This window comes from Salvelinus fontinalis, chromosome 40 (assembly GCF_029448725.1).
Source record: "Salvelinus fontinalis isolate EN_2023a chromosome 40, ASM2944872v1, whole genome shotgun sequence".
In the NCBI taxonomy this organism is placed as follows: domain Eukaryota; kingdom Metazoa; phylum Chordata; class Actinopteri; order Salmoniformes; family Salmonidae; genus Salvelinus; species Salvelinus fontinalis.
In genome coordinates, this window is record NC_074704.1 from 2,224,446 (window position 1) to 2,243,217 (window position 18,772).

An 18,772-nucleotide genomic window follows, 5' to 3' on the forward strand; every position below is an offset into this window, starting at 1 on the left:
TACAAACACATTGCATAACAGACTCACTACTGCTATTAGCCCATACAAACACATTGCATAACAGACTCACTAGTGCTATTAGCCCATACAAACACACTGTATAACAGACTCACTACTGCTATTAGCCCATACAAACACATTGCATAACAGACTCACTACTGCTATTAGCCCATACAAACACACTGTATAACAGACTCACTACTGCTATTAGCCCATACAAACACATTGCATAACAGACTCACTACTGCTATTAGCCCATACAAACACATTGCATAACAGACTCACTACTGCTATTAGCCCATACAAACACACTGTATAACAGACTCACTACTGCTATTAGCCCATACAAACACATTGCATAACAGACTCACTACTGCTATTAGCCCATACAAACACACTGTATAACAGACTCACTACTGCTATTAGCCCATACAAACACATTACATAACAGATTCACTACTGCTATTAGCCCATACAAACACATTACATAACAGACTCACTACTGCTATTAGCCCATACAAACACATTACATAACAGACTCACTACTGCTATTAGCCCATACAAACACATTGCATAACAGACTCACTACTGCTATTAGCCCATACAAACACATTACATAACAGACTCACTACTGCTATTAGCCCATACAAACACATTGCATAACAGATTCACTACTGCTATTAGCCCATACAAACACATTGCATAACAGATTCACTACTGCTATTAGCCCATACAAACACATTGCATAACACACTCACTACATGGAACAACAGTCCCAAAAGGACGTTAGTTCTGAAGTGTCCAAAAGGACGTTAGTTCTGAAGTGTCCAAAAGGACGTTAGTTCTGAAGTGTCCAAAAGGACGTTAGTTCTGAAGTGTCCAAAAGGACGTTAGTTCTGAAGTGTCCAAAAGGACGTTAGTTCTGAAGTGTCCAAAAGGACGTTAGTTCTGAAGTGTCTTATTTCTGAGACATATAAGAAAGATCAGGATTTTTTTTTTTAAAGGTTTTATTATTCTTTTACATGTATTTAACCCCTTATTTTTTGTCGCTAAACATTTCCATTCATTTTTCCAACTGGTAGCGGTGGACATTCAGACGAGTCTTGTGAGGCCCCGTGGGCGTCCAAGAGGAAAACCAACCGTCATGTTGGTGAGAGTCTCACCTTTCCTCAGACCGTTAATATTACTGTTTGGATGCTACAGACAGACGTTGGCAGATCGGCTGTACCAAGGTTGACAAAACAACATCTATGTTTGGAACACACTCATTCTCATTCACTGCAGCCATATTATTACACAGGCGCCGTATGACAGGCTAGAATGATTGCCCCCCCCCCCCCCCCCCCCCCCCCCCCCCGCCGCACACACAGCATTAGGAATCAGAATATTAATACAATGAATATTTATAATACAAATATGTATTTGCCTGCCAAAGCCTGAGGTACACTGAATAATAACATCTGCATAGTAAATAGTAACTTACTTATTATTCGTATTATTGTTATTATTATTATTATTGTTGTTTCTATTATTATTGTTGTTTATCATTCCAAATAGTAGTGGTATGGGTAGTAGGGTGATGGTAGTGATAGCAGTTTAGTGATGGTGGTGGTGAAGATGACAGTTATTTAGTTATAGATGTTTAGATGTTTATATTTATTACATTTATACTATTGACTGTCACCATTTTATTGTTGTTATTTTTGTATTTAATTTTTGAATTATTATTTACTACCATTTTATACTATTATTTGTTTATTGTTTAGAATTGTATTGCAATGTATATTTGTTGTTGCTTTGGCAATATTGACACAATGTTTTTCATGCCAATTAAGCAGCTTGAATTTTTATTTTAATTTGAGAGAGAGAGAGAGAGAGAGAGTGAGAGATGAGAGAGGGATGAGAGAGAGAGAGTGAGAGATGAGAGAGGGATGAGAGAGAGAGAGAGAGTGAGAGATGAGAGAGGGATGAGAGAGAGAGAGAGAGAGAGAGAGAGAGAGAGAGAGAGAGAGAGAGAGAGAGGGATGAGAGAGGGATGAGAGAGAGAGAGAGAGGGAGGGAGAATTGAATTTGAAATCGTTCTAAGTACTGTAACAGGTATTCTATGGGCCTCCAGCAGTTCTATCATGATGTCACAATGTCCCTGTCATAAACCCGGAGTCATCAGGTTATAAAACAACAGTATTTAAGGGCTCTCTGTCTGTCACCGAGAGCAGCCGGACAGCAGGTCCCACCCGGACGCTCAGGATCTCCAGCACCGATGGAAGTCTACGGATCCTTGCGGCCTTGCCCCTCTGGATTCTTACCGACCCTGACCACCATGAGAGACAGCTACAAGGGCTTCACTGCCACGCATCTTCAGCCACAGCACGTCAGCTTCGACCTAACGGGAAGCGGGAAGTCCAAACCCAGGCTGGTCTCTGTTCAGCGGAAATCCACGGAGCCGTTCGAGACCCCTTGGGGAGAGGAACAGCTCGTTAGGATGCCGCCTCTCAAACCGACCCCGGTGGCCATGTGTCAGATCACCCGGGAAGATTGGCTGGGCGCCAACAACGTAAACTACCGGCGCTTGGAGAGCAGCAGGCGACACGCGGAAAGCTTTTGGCGCGAGACCTCCCGGTTGATCCAGAGTAAAGAGCAGCTGACTCGGCGAACGCAGTCTGACAGCTCCCGGTGGATCGGTGAACGGATAACGGAAATCTCGTTCTGGCGGAGCGAGCTGGGGTTCGAGCTCGAGCAGCTTCTCCGCGACACCGAGAGGCTACGTCAGGTCAAATTTCGGTTGGACAGGGCCTTAAAGGAGACCGACGGCCCATTGCAGGTGAGAGAGTGACAGAAAGATGATCGATAAACACGAATGAGATAATTTATCTATGTATTGATTAGGAGTTTCTGAGGATAGTGAGATACTACGGTGATGGGTGTCTTGGCATTTTCTTCTTTAACGTGTTTAATACGATTCCGGGTTGAAAAGTCCTGTGTTTTGTAAGATAAGGGAAGAGCTGGTTAAGCTGTAGAACTAGTAGCCGCAGTAAATATACAACTTGGTCTGTATTCAAAATTACACATAGAATTCCCTCTATATACTAGTGCACCAGCCTTAATAACATAGAATTCCCTCTATATACTAGTGCACCAGCCTTAATAACATAGAATTCCCTCTATATACTAGTGCACCAGCCTTAATAAGAATTAGGGTGTTATTTGTTACGCACATTTAAACATATCATTGGGATTGATAGTGTCTACTGTAAAGGGAACCAGACTGGCACCCAGGCTAGTGTCTACTGTAAAGAAAACCAGACTGGCACCCAGGCTAGTGTCTACTGTAAAGGGAACCAGACTGGCACCCAGGCTAGTGTCTACTGTAAAGAGAACCAGACTGGCACCCAGGCTAGTGTCTACTGTAAAGGGAACCAGACTGGCACCCAGGCTAGTGTCTACTGTAAAGAGAACCAGACTGGCACCCAGGCTAGTGTCTACTGTAAAGAAAACCAGACTGGCACCCAGGCTAGTGTCTACTGTAAAGAGAACCAGACTGGCACCCAGGCTAGTGTCTACTGTAAAGAAAACCAGACTGGCACCCAGGCTAGTGTCTACTGTAAAGAAAACCAGACTGGCACCCAGGCTAGTGTCTACTGTAAAGAGAACCAGACTGGCACCCAGGCTAGTGTCTACTGTAAAGACAACCAGACTGGCACCCAGGCTAGTGTCTACTGTAAAGGGAACCAGACTGGCACCCAGGCTAGTGTCTACTGTAAAGAGAACCAGACTGGCACCCAGGCTAGTGTCTACTGTAAAGGGAACCAGACTGGCACCCAGGCTAGTGTCTACTGTAAAGGGAACCAGACTGGCACCCAGGCTAGTGTCTACTGTAAAGAGAACCAGACTGGCACCCAGGCTAGTGTCTACAGTAAAGTAAATAATGTGTTATAGAATGAAACTAAATGGTTGTGTGTGTGTGTGAGTGTCTGCGTGTGTTTATTTATGTGTGTGTGTGTGTGTGTGTGTGTGTGTGTGTGTGTGTGTGTGTGTGTGTGTGTGTGTGTGTGTGTGTGTGTGTGTGTGTGTGTGTGTGTGTGTGTGTGTGTGTGTTGGTCAGATGTCGCAGGAGTGCCAGTTCCAGTGTCAGAAACTCAACGACGGAGTCATCGATGTAGTGGAGAAAGAACTGGTGCAGGTGAAACACAAACACACATTGTAGAAGGTTTATTTAGAGACTAAGTCCACCACCCCAGGTATGTCTGACCTGTCCTGTCTACATCGCTTTTATTTCCAATCACCTTCGTTCTGTGGTAACAATGCTATTCTCCCTCCCTCCCTCCCTCCCTCCCTCCCTCCCTCCCTCCCTCCCTCCCTCCCTCCCTCCCTCCCTCCCTCCCTCTCCTGCCATCTCTCCCCTCCCTCTCTCTCCCTCCATCTCTCTCCATCTCCATCCCTCCCTCCATCTCTCTCTCTCTCCTTCCATCTCTCTCCCTCTCCCACTCCTGCCATCTCCCTCCCTCCCTCCCTCCCTCCCTCCCTCCCTCCCTCCCTCCCTCCCTCCCTCCCTCCGTCTCCCTCTCTCTCCCTCTCTCTCTCCATCTCTCTCCCTCTCCCTCTCCTGCAATCTCTCTCTCCCTCTCTCTCCCTCCATCTCTCTCCCTCTCCTTCCATATCTCTCTTCAGGAGGTAACAGTGATCAGGTCTTCTCAGGAACAGTTGGAGAGGATCAGAGATAAAGTCCAGAAACAGCTGGAGTGAGTACACACACACACGCACATGCACGCGCACACGCACACACACACACACACACACACACACACACACACACACACACACACACACACACACACACACACACACACACACACACACACACACACACACACACACACACACACACACACACACACACACACACACACACGCAGTTGACCTTTAGTTGTAACTACAGAGCCCACTACACTACAGATTACTCAGACTACTGCTGAGATGAATCACTGCAACAAGAATTAAGTTGAACAAACAATCACAAACCATCGTTTTATTTCTGGACATTGTTTTGTGGAATAACTGGAATAAGTCAGACTCAACACTTGATGATAACGTGGCAGGGGCCGGCTAACTGGATTAAGTCAGACTCAACACTTGATGATAACGTGGTAGGGGCCGGCTAACTGGATTAAGTCAGACTCAACACTTGATGATAACGTGGCAGGGACCGGCTAACTGGATTAAGTCAGACTCAACACTTGATGATAACGTGGTAGGGGCTGGCTAACTGGATTAGGTCAGACTCAACACTTGATGATAACGTGGTAGGGGCTGGCTAACTGGATTAGGTCAGACTCAACACTTGATGATAACGTGGTAGGGGCTGGCTAACTGGATTAAGTCAGACTCAACAGGGCCTGGATGGATTGATGTGTGTCTGTGTCTCTCTGTGTGTGTGTGTGTGTGTTTGTGTGTGCGTACGTGCGTGCGTGCATGTGTGTGTGTGTGTGTGTGCGTGTGTGTATGTGTGTGTGTGTGCAGGTCCAACAGGAGAGTGCAACACCAGTTGGAAAAAGACATGGATGATAAACACAGAGCTCTCCAGATCGACAGCCACTGTCACACACTGACCAACTGTTATACTGCTACCAACTATTACCCTGACCTCAGCCTGGTAGATACCAGGTAACACTGACCAACTGTTATACTGCTACCAACTATTACCCTGACCTCAGCCTCCTGGATACCAGGTAACACTGACCAACTGTTATACTGCTACCAACTATTACCCTGACCTCAGCCTCCTGGATACCAGGTAACACTGACCAACTGTTATACTGCTACCAACTATTACCCTGACCTCAGCCTGGTAGATACCAGGTAACACTGACCAACTGTTATACTGCTACCAACTATTACCCTGACCTCAGCCTGGTAGATACCAGGTAACACTGACCAACTGTTATACTGCTACCAACTATTACCCTGACCTCAGCCTCCTGGATACCAGGTAACACTGACCAACTGTTATACTGCTACCAACTATTACCCTGACCTCAGCCTGGTAGATACCAGGTAACACTGACCAACTGTTATACTGCTACCAACTATTACCCTGACCTCAGCCTCCTGGATACCAGGTAACACTGACCAACTGTTATACTGCTACCAACTATTACCCTGACCTCAGCCTGGTAGATACCAGGTAACACTGACCAACTGTTATACTGCTACCAACTATTACCCTGACCTCAGCCTGGTAGATACCAGGTAACACTGACCAACTGTTATACTGCTACCAACTATTACCCTGACCTCAGCCTCCTGGATACCAGGTAACACTGACCAACTGTTATACTGTTACCAACTATTACCCTGACCTCAGCCTGGTAGATACCAGGTAACACTGACCAACTGTTATACTGCTACCAACTATTACCCTGACCTCAGCCTGGTAGATACCAGGTAACACTGACCAACTGTTATACTGCTACCAACTATTACCCTGACCTCAGCCTCCTGGATACCAGGTAACACTGACCAACTGTTATACTGCTACCAACTATTACCCTGACCTCAGCCTGGTAGATACCAGGTAACACTGACCAACTGTTATACTGCTACCAACTATTACCTTGACCTCAGCCTGGTAGATACCAGGTAACACTGACCAACTGTTATACTGCTACCAACTATTACCCTGACCTCAGCCTGGTAGATACCAGGTAACACTGACCAACTGTTATACTGCTACCAACTATTACCCTGACCTCAGCCTGGTAGATACCAGGTAACACTGACCAACTGTTATACTGCTACCAACTATTACCCTGACCTCAGCCTCCTGGATACCAGGTAACACTGACCAACTGTTATACTGCTACCAACTATTACCCTGACCTCAGCCTGGTAGATACCAGGTAACACTGACCAACTGTTATACTGCTACCAACTATTACCCTGACCTCAGCCTCCTGGATACCAGGTAACACTGACCAACTGTTATACTGCTACCAACTATTACCCTGACCTCAGCCTGGTAGATACCAGGTAACACTGACCAACTGTTATACTGCTACCAACTATTACCCTGACCTCAGCCTCCTGGATACCAGGTAACACTGACCAACTGTTATACTGCTACCAACTATTACCCTGACCTCAGCCTGGTAGATACCAGGTAACACTGACCAACTGTTATACTGCTACCAACTATTACCCTGACCTCAGCCTCCTGGATACCAGGTAACACTGACCAACTGTTATACTGCTACCAACTATTACCCTGACCTCAGCCTGGTAGATACCAGGTAACACTGACCAACTGTTATACTGCTACCAACTATTACCCTGACCTCAGCCTGGTAGATACCAGGTAACACTGACCAACTGTTATACTGCTACCAACTATTACCCTGACCTCAGCCTCCTGGATACCAGGTAACACTGACCAACTGTTATACTGCTACCAACTATTACCCTGACCTCAGCCTCCTGGATACCAGGTAACTCTGACCAACTGTTATACTGCTACCAACTATTACCCTGACCTCAGCCTCCTGGATACCAGGTAACACTGACCAACTGTTATACTGCTACCAACTATTACCCTGACCTCAGCCTGGTAGATACCAGGTAACACTGACCAACTGTTATACTGCTACCAACTATTACCCTGACCTCAGCCTCCTGGATACCAGGTAACACTGACCAACTGTTCTACTGCTACCAACTATTACCCTGACCTCAGCCTGGTAGATACCAGGTAACACTGACCAACTGTTATACTGCTACCAACTATTACCCTGACCTCAGCCTGGTAGATACCAGGTAACACTGACCAACTGTTATACTGTTACCAACTATTACCCTGACCTCAGCCTCCTGGATACCAGGTAACACTGACCAACTGTTATACTGCTACCAACTATTACCCTGACCTCAGCCTGGTAGATACCAGGTAACACTGACCAACTGTTATACTGCTACCAACTATTACCCTGACCTCAGCCTCCTGGATACCAGGTAACACTGACCAACTGTTATACTGCTACCAACTATTACCCTGACCTCAGCCTGGTAGATACCAGGTAACACTGACCAACTGTTATACTGCTACCAACTATTACCCTGACCTCAGCCTGGTAGATACCAGGTAACACTGACCAACTGTTATACTGCTACCAACTATTACCCTGACCTCAGCCTGGTAGATACCAGGTAACACTGACCAACTGTTATACTGCTACCAACTATTACCCTGACCTCAGCCTGGTAGATACCAGGTAACACTGACCAACTGTTATACTGCTACCAACTATTACCCTGACCTCAGCCTCCTGGATACCAGGTAACACTGACCAACTGTTATACTGCTACCAACTATTACCCTGACCTCAGCCTGGTAGATACCAGGTAACACTGACCAACTGTTATACTGCTACCAACTATTACCCTGACCTCAGCCTCCTGGATACCAGGTAACACTGACCAACTGTTATACTGCTACCAACTATTACCCTGACCTCAGCCTCCTGGATACCAGGTAACACTGACCAACTGTTATACTGCTACCAACTATTACCCTGACCTCAGCCTCCTGGATACCAGGTAACACTGACCAACTGTTATACTGCTACCAACTATTACCCTGACCTCAGCCTCCTGGATACCAGGTAACACTGACCAACTGTTATACTGCTACCAACTATTACCCTGACCTCAGCCTGGTAGATACCAGGTAACACTGACCAACTGTTATACTGCTACCAACTATTACCTTGACCTCAGCCTCCTGGATACCAGGTAACACTGACCAACTGTTATACTGCTACCAACTATTACCCTGACCTCAGCCTCCTGGATACCAGGTAACACTGACCAACTGTTATACTGCTACCAACTATTACCCTGACCTCAGCCTCCTGGATACCAGGTAACACTGACCAACTGTTATACTGCTACCAACTATTACCCTGACCTCAGCCTCCTGGATACCAGGTAACACTGACCAACTGTTATACTGCTACCAACTATTACCCTGACCTCAGCCTGGTAGATACCAGGTAACACTGACCAACTGTTATACTGCTACCAACTATTACCCTGACCTCAGCCTGGTAGATACCAGGTAACACTGACCAACTGTTATACTGCTACCAACTATTACCCTGACCTCAGCCTCCTGGATACCAGGTAACACTGACCAACTGTTATACTGCTACCAACTATTACCCTGACCTCAGCCTGGTAGATACCAGGTAACACTGACCAACTGTTATACTGCTACCAACTATTACCCTGACCTCAGCCTCCTGGATACCAGGTAACACTGACCAACTGTTATACTGCTACCAACTATTACCCTGACCTCAGCCTCCTGGATACCAGGTAACACTGACCAACTGTTATACTGCTACCAACTATTACCCTGACCTCAGCCTCCTGGATACCAGGTAACACTGACCAACTGTTATACTGCTACCAACTATTACCCTGACCTCAGCCTGGTAGATACCAGGTAACACTGACCAACTGTTATACTGCTACCAACTATTACCCTGACCTCAGCCTCCTGGATACCAGGTAACACTGACCAACTGTTATACTGCTACCAACTATTACCCTGACCTCAGCCTCCTGGATACCAGGTAACACTGACCAACTGTTATACTGCTACCAACTATTACCCTGACCTCAGCCTGGTAGATACCAGGTAACACTGACCAACTGTTATACTGCTACCAACTATTACCCTGACCTCAGCCTCCTGGATACCAGGTAACACTGACCAACTGTTATACTGTTACCAACTATTACCCTGACCTCAGCCTCCTGGATACCAGGTAACACTGACCAACTGTTATACTGCTACCAACTATTACCCTGACCTCAGCCTGGTAGATACCAGGTAACACTGACCAACTGTTATACTGCTACCAACTATTACCCTGACCTCAGCCTGGTAGATACCAGGTAACACTGACCAACTGTTCTACTGCTACCAACTATTACCCTGACCTCAGCCTCCTGGATACCAGGTAACACTGACCAACTGTTATACTGCTACCAACTATTACCCTGACCTCAGCCTGGTAGATACCAGGTAACACTGACCAACTGTTATACTGCTACCAACTATTACCCTGACCTCAGCCTCCTGGATACCAGGTAACACTGACCAACTGTTATACTGCTACCAACTATTACCTTGACCTCAGCCTGGTAGATACCAGGTAACACTGACCAACTGTTATACTGCTACCAACTATTACCCTGACCTCAGCCTGGTAGATACCAGGTAACACTGACCAACTGTTATACTGCTACCAACTATTACCCTGACCTCAGCCTCCTGGATACCAGGTAACACTGACCAACTGTTATACTGCTACCAACTATTACCCTGACCTCAGCCTGGTAGATACCAGGTAACACTGACCAACTGTTATACTGCTACCAACTATTACCCTGACCTCAGCCTGGTAGATACCAGGTAACACTGACCAACTGTTATACTGCTACCAACTATTACCCTGACCTCAGCCTCCTGGATACCAGGTAACACTGACCAACTGTTCTACTGCTACCAACTATTACCCTGACCTCAGCCTGGTAGATACCAGGTAACACTGACCAACTGTTATCCAGCTACCAACTTTTACCCTGACCTCAGCCTCCTGGATACCAGGTAACACTGACCAACTGTTATACTGCTACCAACTATTACCCTGACCTCAGCCTCCTGGATACCAGGTAACACTGACCAACTGTTATACCGCTACCAACTATTACCCTGACCTCAGCCTGGTAGATACCAGGTAACACTGACCAACTGTTATACTGCTACCAACTATTACCCTGACCTCAGCCTCCTGGATACCAGGTAACACTGACCAACTGTTATACTGCTACCAACTATTACCCTGACCTCAGCCTGGTAGATACCAGGTAACACTGACCAACTGTTATACTGCTACCAACTATTACCCTGACCTCAGCCTGGTAGATACCAGGTAACACTGACCAACTGATATACTGCTACCAACTATTACCCCGACCTCAGCCTCCTGGATACCAGGTAACACTGACCAACTGTTATACTGCTACCAACTATTACCCTGACCTCAGCCTCCTGGATACCAGGTAACACTGACCAACTGTTATACTGCTACCAACTATTACCCTGACCTCAGCCTCCTGGATACCAGGTAACACTGACCAACTGTTATACTGCTACCAACTATTACCCTGACCTCAGCCTGGTAGATACCAGGTAACACTGACCAACTGTTATACTGCTACCAACTATTACCCTGACCTCAGCCTCCTGGATACCAGGTAACACTGACCAACTGTTATACTGCTACCAACTATTACCCTGACCTCAGCCTGGTAGATACCAGGTAACACTGACCAACTGTTATACTGCTACCAACTATTACCCTGACCTCAGCCTCCTGGATACCAGGTAACACTGACCAACTGTTATACTGTTACCAACTATTACCCTGACCTCAGCCTCCTGGATACCAGGTAACACTGACCAACTGTTATACTGCTACCAACTATTACCCTGACCTCAGCCTCCTGGATACCAGGTAACACTGACCAACTGTTATACTGCTACCAACTATTACCCTGACCTCAGCCTCCTGGATACCAGGTAACACTGACCAACTGTTATACTGCTACCAACTATTACCCTGACCTCAGCCTGGTAGATACCAGGTAACACTGACCAACTGTTATACTGCTACCAACTATTACCCTGACCTCAGCCTGGTAGATACCAGGTAACACTGACCAACTGTTATACTGCTACCAACTATTACCCTGACCTCAGCCTCCTGGATACCAGGTAACACTGACCAACTGTTATACTGCTACCAACTATTACCCTGACCTCAGCCTGGTAGATACCAGGTAACACTGACCAACTGTTATACTGCTACCAACTATTACCCTGACCTCAGCCTGGTAGATACCAGGTAACACTGACCAACTGTTATACTGCTACCAACTATTACCCTGACCTCAGCCTCCTGGATACCAGGTAACACTGACCAACTGTTATACTGCTACCAACTATTACCCTGACCTCAGCCTGGTAGATACCAGGTAACACTGACCAACTGTTATACTGCTACCAACTATTACCCTGACCTCAGCCTCCTGGATACCAGGTAACACTGACCAACTGTTATACTGCTACCAACTATTACCTTGACCTCAGCCTGGTAGATACCAGGTAACACTGACCAACTGTTATACTGCTACCAACTATTACCCTGACCTCAGCCTCCTGGATACCAGGTAACACTGACCAACTGTTATACTGCTACCAACTATTACCCTGACCTCAGCCTCCTGGATACCAGGTAACACTGACCAACTGTTCTACTGCTACCAACTATTACCCTGACCTCAGCCTGGTAGATACCAGGTAACACTGACCAACTGTTATACTGCTACCAACTATTACCCTGACCTCAGCCTCCTGGATACCAGGTAACACTGACCAACTGTTCTACTGCTACCAACTATTACCCTGACCTCAGCCTGGTAGATACCAGGTAACACTGACCAACTGTTATCCAGCTACCAACTTTTACCCTGACCTCAGTCTCCTGGATACCAGGTAACACTGACCAACTGTTATACTGCTACCAACTATTACCCTGACCTCAGCCTGGTAGATACCAGGTAATGGACTCTCACACGGTTTTCTTCAAACACTTCATTCAACCAGGTGCAACACACAAAGGAAACCCTGACAACACGTGTTTTGTCCCTCCTCCCTCCCGGTAGTGTCTCAGTGCCGGTGTCGTGGGTGCAGTATTCGGAGGACAACATCGGGAATTCGGCGTCGGAGCGGCGAGCCACCCGGGACGTAACGGAGCTGGTGGAGCGAACCCTGGTTGCCACGGCGAGAGACATGTGGTCTCAGTACAGCCGTGTCAACGCCGCCTTCACACTCCGTGTCAACCAGAACACACACGCTAAGAACACGCTACAGCAGCACCTGGCCAAGGTGGGGGGGGGGGGGGGGGGGGGTCTGTATGTGTCTTTTTGTCATTGTTTTGTGTGTCCATGTGTGTTTGTGTGCTGACCCCCCTCCCTCTCCATCTCTCTCCAGACCCTGCAGGAGATGCACCAGACGGAGCGTACCATCTCCGATTTGGAGGGGTCCATCTGGGCGAAGAGAGCTCCCCTCAGAGTGGCTCAGTCCAGGCTGGAGGAACGCACCCATAGACCTAACATGGAGCTCTGCAGGGACCACCCACATACCAGGTAACACACACACACACACACACACACACACACACACACACACACACACACACACACACACACACACACACACACACACACACACACACACACAGGGAGACACCAGATACACACACTCTCACACTTACATAGCATGTAGGCTAAGTGGCTAACATAGCATGCAGGCTAAGTGGCTAACATAGCATGTAGGCTAAGTGGCTAATATAGCATGTAGGCTAAGTGGCTAACATAGCATGTAGGCTAAGTGGCTAACATAGCATGTAGGCTAAGTGGCTAACATAGCATGTAGGCTAAGTGGCTAACATAGCATGTAGACTAAGTGGCTAACATAGCATGTAGGCTAAGTGGCCAACATAGCATGTAGGCTAAGTGGCTAACATAGCATGTAGGCTAAGTGGCTAACAATATATTTATCTGTATGCGTTTCTCTCTGTCTCTCAATTCAATTCAAGGGGCTTGATTGGCATGGGAAACATATGTTAACATTACTAAAGAAAGTGAAGTAGATAATAAACAAAAGTGAAATAAACAATAAAAATGAACAGTAAACATCACAAAAGTTCCAAAACAATAAAGACATTAGAAATGTTTATACAGTCGTGGCCAAAAGTTTTGAGAATGACACAAATATTAATTTTCACAAAGTCTACTGCCTCAGTTTGTATGATGGCAATTTGCATATACTCCAGAATGTTATGAAGAGTGATCAGATGAATTGCAAAAAGTCCCTCTTTGCCATGCAAATGAACTGAATCCCCCCCCAAAGAAATCCCACTGCATTTCAGCATTTCCATTCGAACTCAGGTGTGAGTGTTGACGAGGACAAGGCTGGAGATCACTCTGTCATGCTGATTGAGTTCGAATAACAGACTGGAAGCTTCAAAAGGAGGGTGGTACTTGGAATCATTGTTCTTCCTCTGTCATCCATGGTTACCTGCAAGGAAACACGTTCCATCATCATTGCTTTGCACAAAAAGGGCTTCACAGGCAAGGATATTGCTGCCAGTAAGATTGCACCTAAATCAACCATTTCTTGGATCATCAAGAACTTCAAGGAGAGCGGTTCAATTGTTGTGAAGAAGGATTCAGGGCGCCCAAGAAAGTCCAACAAGCGCCAGGACCGTCGCCTAAAGTTGATTCAGCTGCAGGATCGGGGCACCACCATTACAGAGCTTGCTCAGGAATGGTGGCAGGCAGGTGTGAGTGCATCTGCATGCACAGTGAGGCGAAGACTTTTGGAGGATGGCCTGGTGTCAAGAAGGGCAGCAAAGAAGCCACTTATCTCCAGGAAAAACATCAGGGACAGTCTGATATTCTGCAAAAGGTACATGGATTGGACTGCTGAGGACTGGGGTAAAGTCATTTTCTCTGATGAATCCCCTTTCCGATTGTTTGGGGCATCTGTAAAAAAGCTTGTCTGAAGAAGACAAGGTGAGCGCTACCATCAGTCTTTTTTCATGCCAACAGTACAGCATCCTGAGACCATTCATGTGTGGGGTTGCTTCTCAGCCAAGGGAGTGGGCTCCCTCAAATTTTGCTTCAGAACACAGCCATGAATAAAGAATGGTACCAACACATCCTCCGAGAGCAACTTCTCCCAACCATCCAGGAACAGTTTGGTGATGAACAATACCTTTTCCAGCATGATGGAGCACCTTGCCATAAGGCAAAAGTGATAACTAAGCGGCCCGGGGAACAAAACATAGATATTTTGGGTCCATGGCCAGAAAACTCCCCAGACCTTAAAACTTCTTCTGGATAGGGGGCAGCATTTTCATGTCTGGATGAAAAGCGTTCCAAGAGTAAACTGCCTCCTACTCAGTCCCAGATGCTAATATATGCATATTATTAGTAGTATTGGATAGGAAACACTCTGAAGTTTCTAAAACTGTTTGAATGATGTCTGTGAGTATAACATAACTCATATGGCAGGCAAAAACCTGAGAAAAAATCCAACCAGGAAGGTGGAAATCTGAAGTTTGTAGTTTTTCAACTCAGCCCCTATTGAATATACAGAGGGATATGGGTCATCTTGCACTTCCTAAGGCTTCCACTAGATGTCAACAGTATTTAGAACCTTGTCTGATGCTTCTACTGTGAAGTGTGGCCGAATGAGAGGGGATTGAGTCAGAGGTCTGCCAGCAGCCACGAGCTGACCAAGCGCGTTCACATGAGAGGTAGCTCCCGATCCATTTGCTTTTCTGAAGACAAAGGAATTCTCCGGTTGGAACAATATTGAAGATTTATGTTAAAAACATCCTAAAGATTGATTCTATACTTAGTTTGACACGTTTCTACGACCTGTAATATAACTTTTTGGACTTTTCGTCCGTACTTTCCGTTGGACTTGCACGCTCGTCGTGAGTTTGGATTTGTTTACCAAACGCGCTAACAAAATTAGGTATTTGGACATAAATGATAAACTTTACTGAACAAATCAAAAATTTATTGTGGAACTGGGATTCCTGGGAGTGCATTCTGATGAAGATCATCAAAGGTAAGTGAATATTTATAATGATATTTCTGACTTATGTTGACTCCAACATGGCGGATATCTTCTTGGGTTGTGTTGGTCTTTCTGAGCGCCGTACTCAGATTATTGTATGGTTTGCTTTTTCCGTAATAAAAAAATAATAATCTGACACAGCAGTTGCATTAAGGAGAAGCATATCTTTAAATCTGTGAATAATACTTGTATCTTTTATCAATGTTTATTATGAGTATTTCTGTGATTTGATGTGGCTCTGTGCAAATTCACGGGAAGTTTTGGAGGCAAAGCCAAATGTAAACTGAGGTTTTTGGATATAAATATGAACTTGATCGAACAAAACATACATATATTGTGTAACATGTTGTCCCGGGAGTGTCATCTGATGAAGAATATCAAATGTTAGTGATTAATTTCATCAATATTTCAGCTTTTTGTGACTCCTCTCTTTGGTTGGAAAATCGCTGTATGCCTTCTGTGACTAGTTGCTGACCTAACATAACATGTTCTGCTTTCGCAGAAAAGCTTTTATGAAATCGGACACTGTGGTTGGATTAAAGAGAATTTTATCGTTAAAATGGTGTCTAATACTTGTATGTTTGAGAAAATTGAATTATGAGATTTCTGTTGATTGAATTTGGCGCCCTGCAATTTCATTGGCTGTTGGCGAGGGACGAAACCCCAGTTCTAGACAGGTTAATCCCATTGAGAACTTTTGGTCAATCCTCATGAGGCGGGTGGACAAACAAAACCCCACAAATTCTGACAAACTCCAAGCATTGATTATGCAAGAATGGGCTGCCATCAGTCAGGATGCGGCCTAGAGGTTAATTGACAGCATGCCAGGGCGGATTGCAGAGGTCTTGAAAAAGAAGGGTCAACACTGCAAATATTGACTCATTGCATCAACTTCATGTGATTGTCAATAAAAGCCTTTGACACTTATAACACTTGTAACATCTGACAAAAATATCTAAAGACACTGAAGCAGCAAACTTTGTGGAAATTAATATTTCTGTCATTCTCAAAACCTTTGGCCACGACTGTATATATGTAAATATAATATGACTCTCTCTCTGTCTCTGTCTCTCTGCATCTCTGCTTCTCTGCCTCTCACTCTCTGTCTGTCTGTCTGTCTGTCTGTCTGTCTGTCTGTCTGTCTGTCTCTCTGTCTGTCTGTCTGTCTCTCTGTCTGTCTGTCTGTCTGTCTGTCTGTCTGTCTGTCTGTCTGTCTCTCTGTCTGTCTGTCTGTCTGTCTCTCTGTCTGTCTGTCTGTCTCTCTGTCTGTCTGTCTGTCTCTCTGTCTGTCTGTCTGTCTGTCTGTCTCTCTGTCTGTCTGTCTGTCTGTCTGTCTGTCTGTCTGTCTGTCTGTCTGTCTGTCTGTCTGTCTGTCTCTCTCTCGCTGTCTCTCTTTCTCTCTCTGTCTCTCTCAATTCAATTCAATTCAAGGGGCTTTATTGGCATGGGAAACATATGTTAACATTTCCAAAGCAATTGAGGTAGATAATATACAAAAGTGAAATAAACAATAAAAATTACACATAAAGAAGTTTAAAAATAATAAAGACATTACAAATGTCATATTATGTATATATACAGTGTTGTAACGATGTGCAAATGGTTAATGTACAAAAGAGAAGAAGAAAAAGCATAAATATGTGTTGTATTTACAATGGTGATTGTTCTTCACCGGTTGACCTTTTCTTGTGGCAAATCTTGCTGCTGTGATGCACACTGTGGTATTTCACCCAGTAGATACGGGAGTTTATCAAAATCGATTCAAAATCGAATTCTAATTCTCTGTGCATCTGTGTAATCTGAGGGAAATATGTGTCTCTAATATGGTCATACATTGGGCAGGAGGTTAGGAAGTACAGCTCAGTTTCCACCTCATTTTGTGGGCAGTGAGCACATAGCCTGTCTTCGCTTGAGAGCCATGTCTGCCTACAGCGGCCTTTCTCAAAAACAATACCTTTCTCTCTCTCCCTCTCCCTCTCCCTCTCCCTCTCCCTCTCTCTCTCTCTCTCTCTCTCTCTCTCTCTCTCTCTCTCTCTCTCTCTCTCTCTCTCTCTCTCTCTCTCTCTCTCTCTCCCTCTCTCTCTCCCTCTCCCTCTCCCTCTCCCTCTCCCTCTCCCTCTCTCTATTCCAGGTTACTGTCTGAGGTGTCTGGTCTCCAGGACACAGTTTTATCTCTAAGACAGAGGTTGTCTGAAGCCCAGGCTACCCTGCAGCAGCTGGCTGACTGTAAGAGTGTTTTAGAACAGGAGCTCTACACTAAGGCCCTCTCCCTCTTTATCGACCAGGAGAGATGTCTAGGACTCCGCAAGACATACCCCTCCACCCCTAGACTGGTGGGATACACGTAGACAAGACATACCCCTCTAGACCAGTGGGATACACGTAGACAAGACATACCCCTCTAGACTGGTGGGTTACACGTAGACAAGACATACCCCCCTAGACTGGTGGGACACACATAGACAAGACATACCCCTCTAGACTGGTGGGATACACGTAGACAAGACATACCCCCCTAGACTGGTGGGTTACACGTAGACAAGACATACCCCCCTAGACTGGTGGGTTACACGTAGACAAGACATACCCCTCTAGACTGGTGGGTTACACGTAGACAAGACACACCCCCCTAGACTGGTGGGACACACATAGACAAGACATAAACAGACACACAGAGACAGATTGAAGGTCCTTTCTCTTCTCTTCTGTGGTTCTGTTGAATAAAGGTGTCTAAGTCATATCTGGTGTCCCATTCTCTTCTGTCATTTATATCTGGTGTCCCATTCTCTTCTGTCATTTATATCTGGTGTCCCATTCTCTTCTGTCATTCATATCTGGTGTCCCATTCTCTTCTGTCATTCATATCTGGTGTCCCATTCTCTTCTGTCGTTCAGATCTGGTGTCCCATTCTCTTCTGTCATTCAGATCTGGTGTCCCATTCTCTTCTGTCATTCAGATCTGGTGTCCCATTCTAAATCAGATCTGGTGTCCAATTCT

The 18,772-nt window shown here is 45.7% G+C and overlaps 1 protein-coding gene across 1 annotated transcript; it reads left to right on the forward strand.

The window, feature by feature from the left end:
* The first annotated feature begins 2,016 nt into the window (after positions 1 to 2,016).
* LOC129839196 (tektin-3-like) lies at positions 2,017 to 18,515 on the forward strand. Its single transcript, XM_055906504.1, has 7 exons — positions 2,017 to 2,821; positions 4,103 to 4,180; positions 4,669 to 4,739; positions 5,518 to 5,653; positions 12,728 to 13,009; positions 13,115 to 13,269; positions 17,907 to 18,515. Exons 1-7 carry the CDS (start codon positions 2,261 to 2,263, stop codon positions 18,121 to 18,123), a joined length of 1,500 nt encoding a protein of 499 aa, XP_055762479.1. The 5' UTR covers positions 2,017 to 2,260; the 3' UTR covers positions 18,124 to 18,515.
* Positions 18,516 to 18,772: the final 257 nt, after the last annotated feature.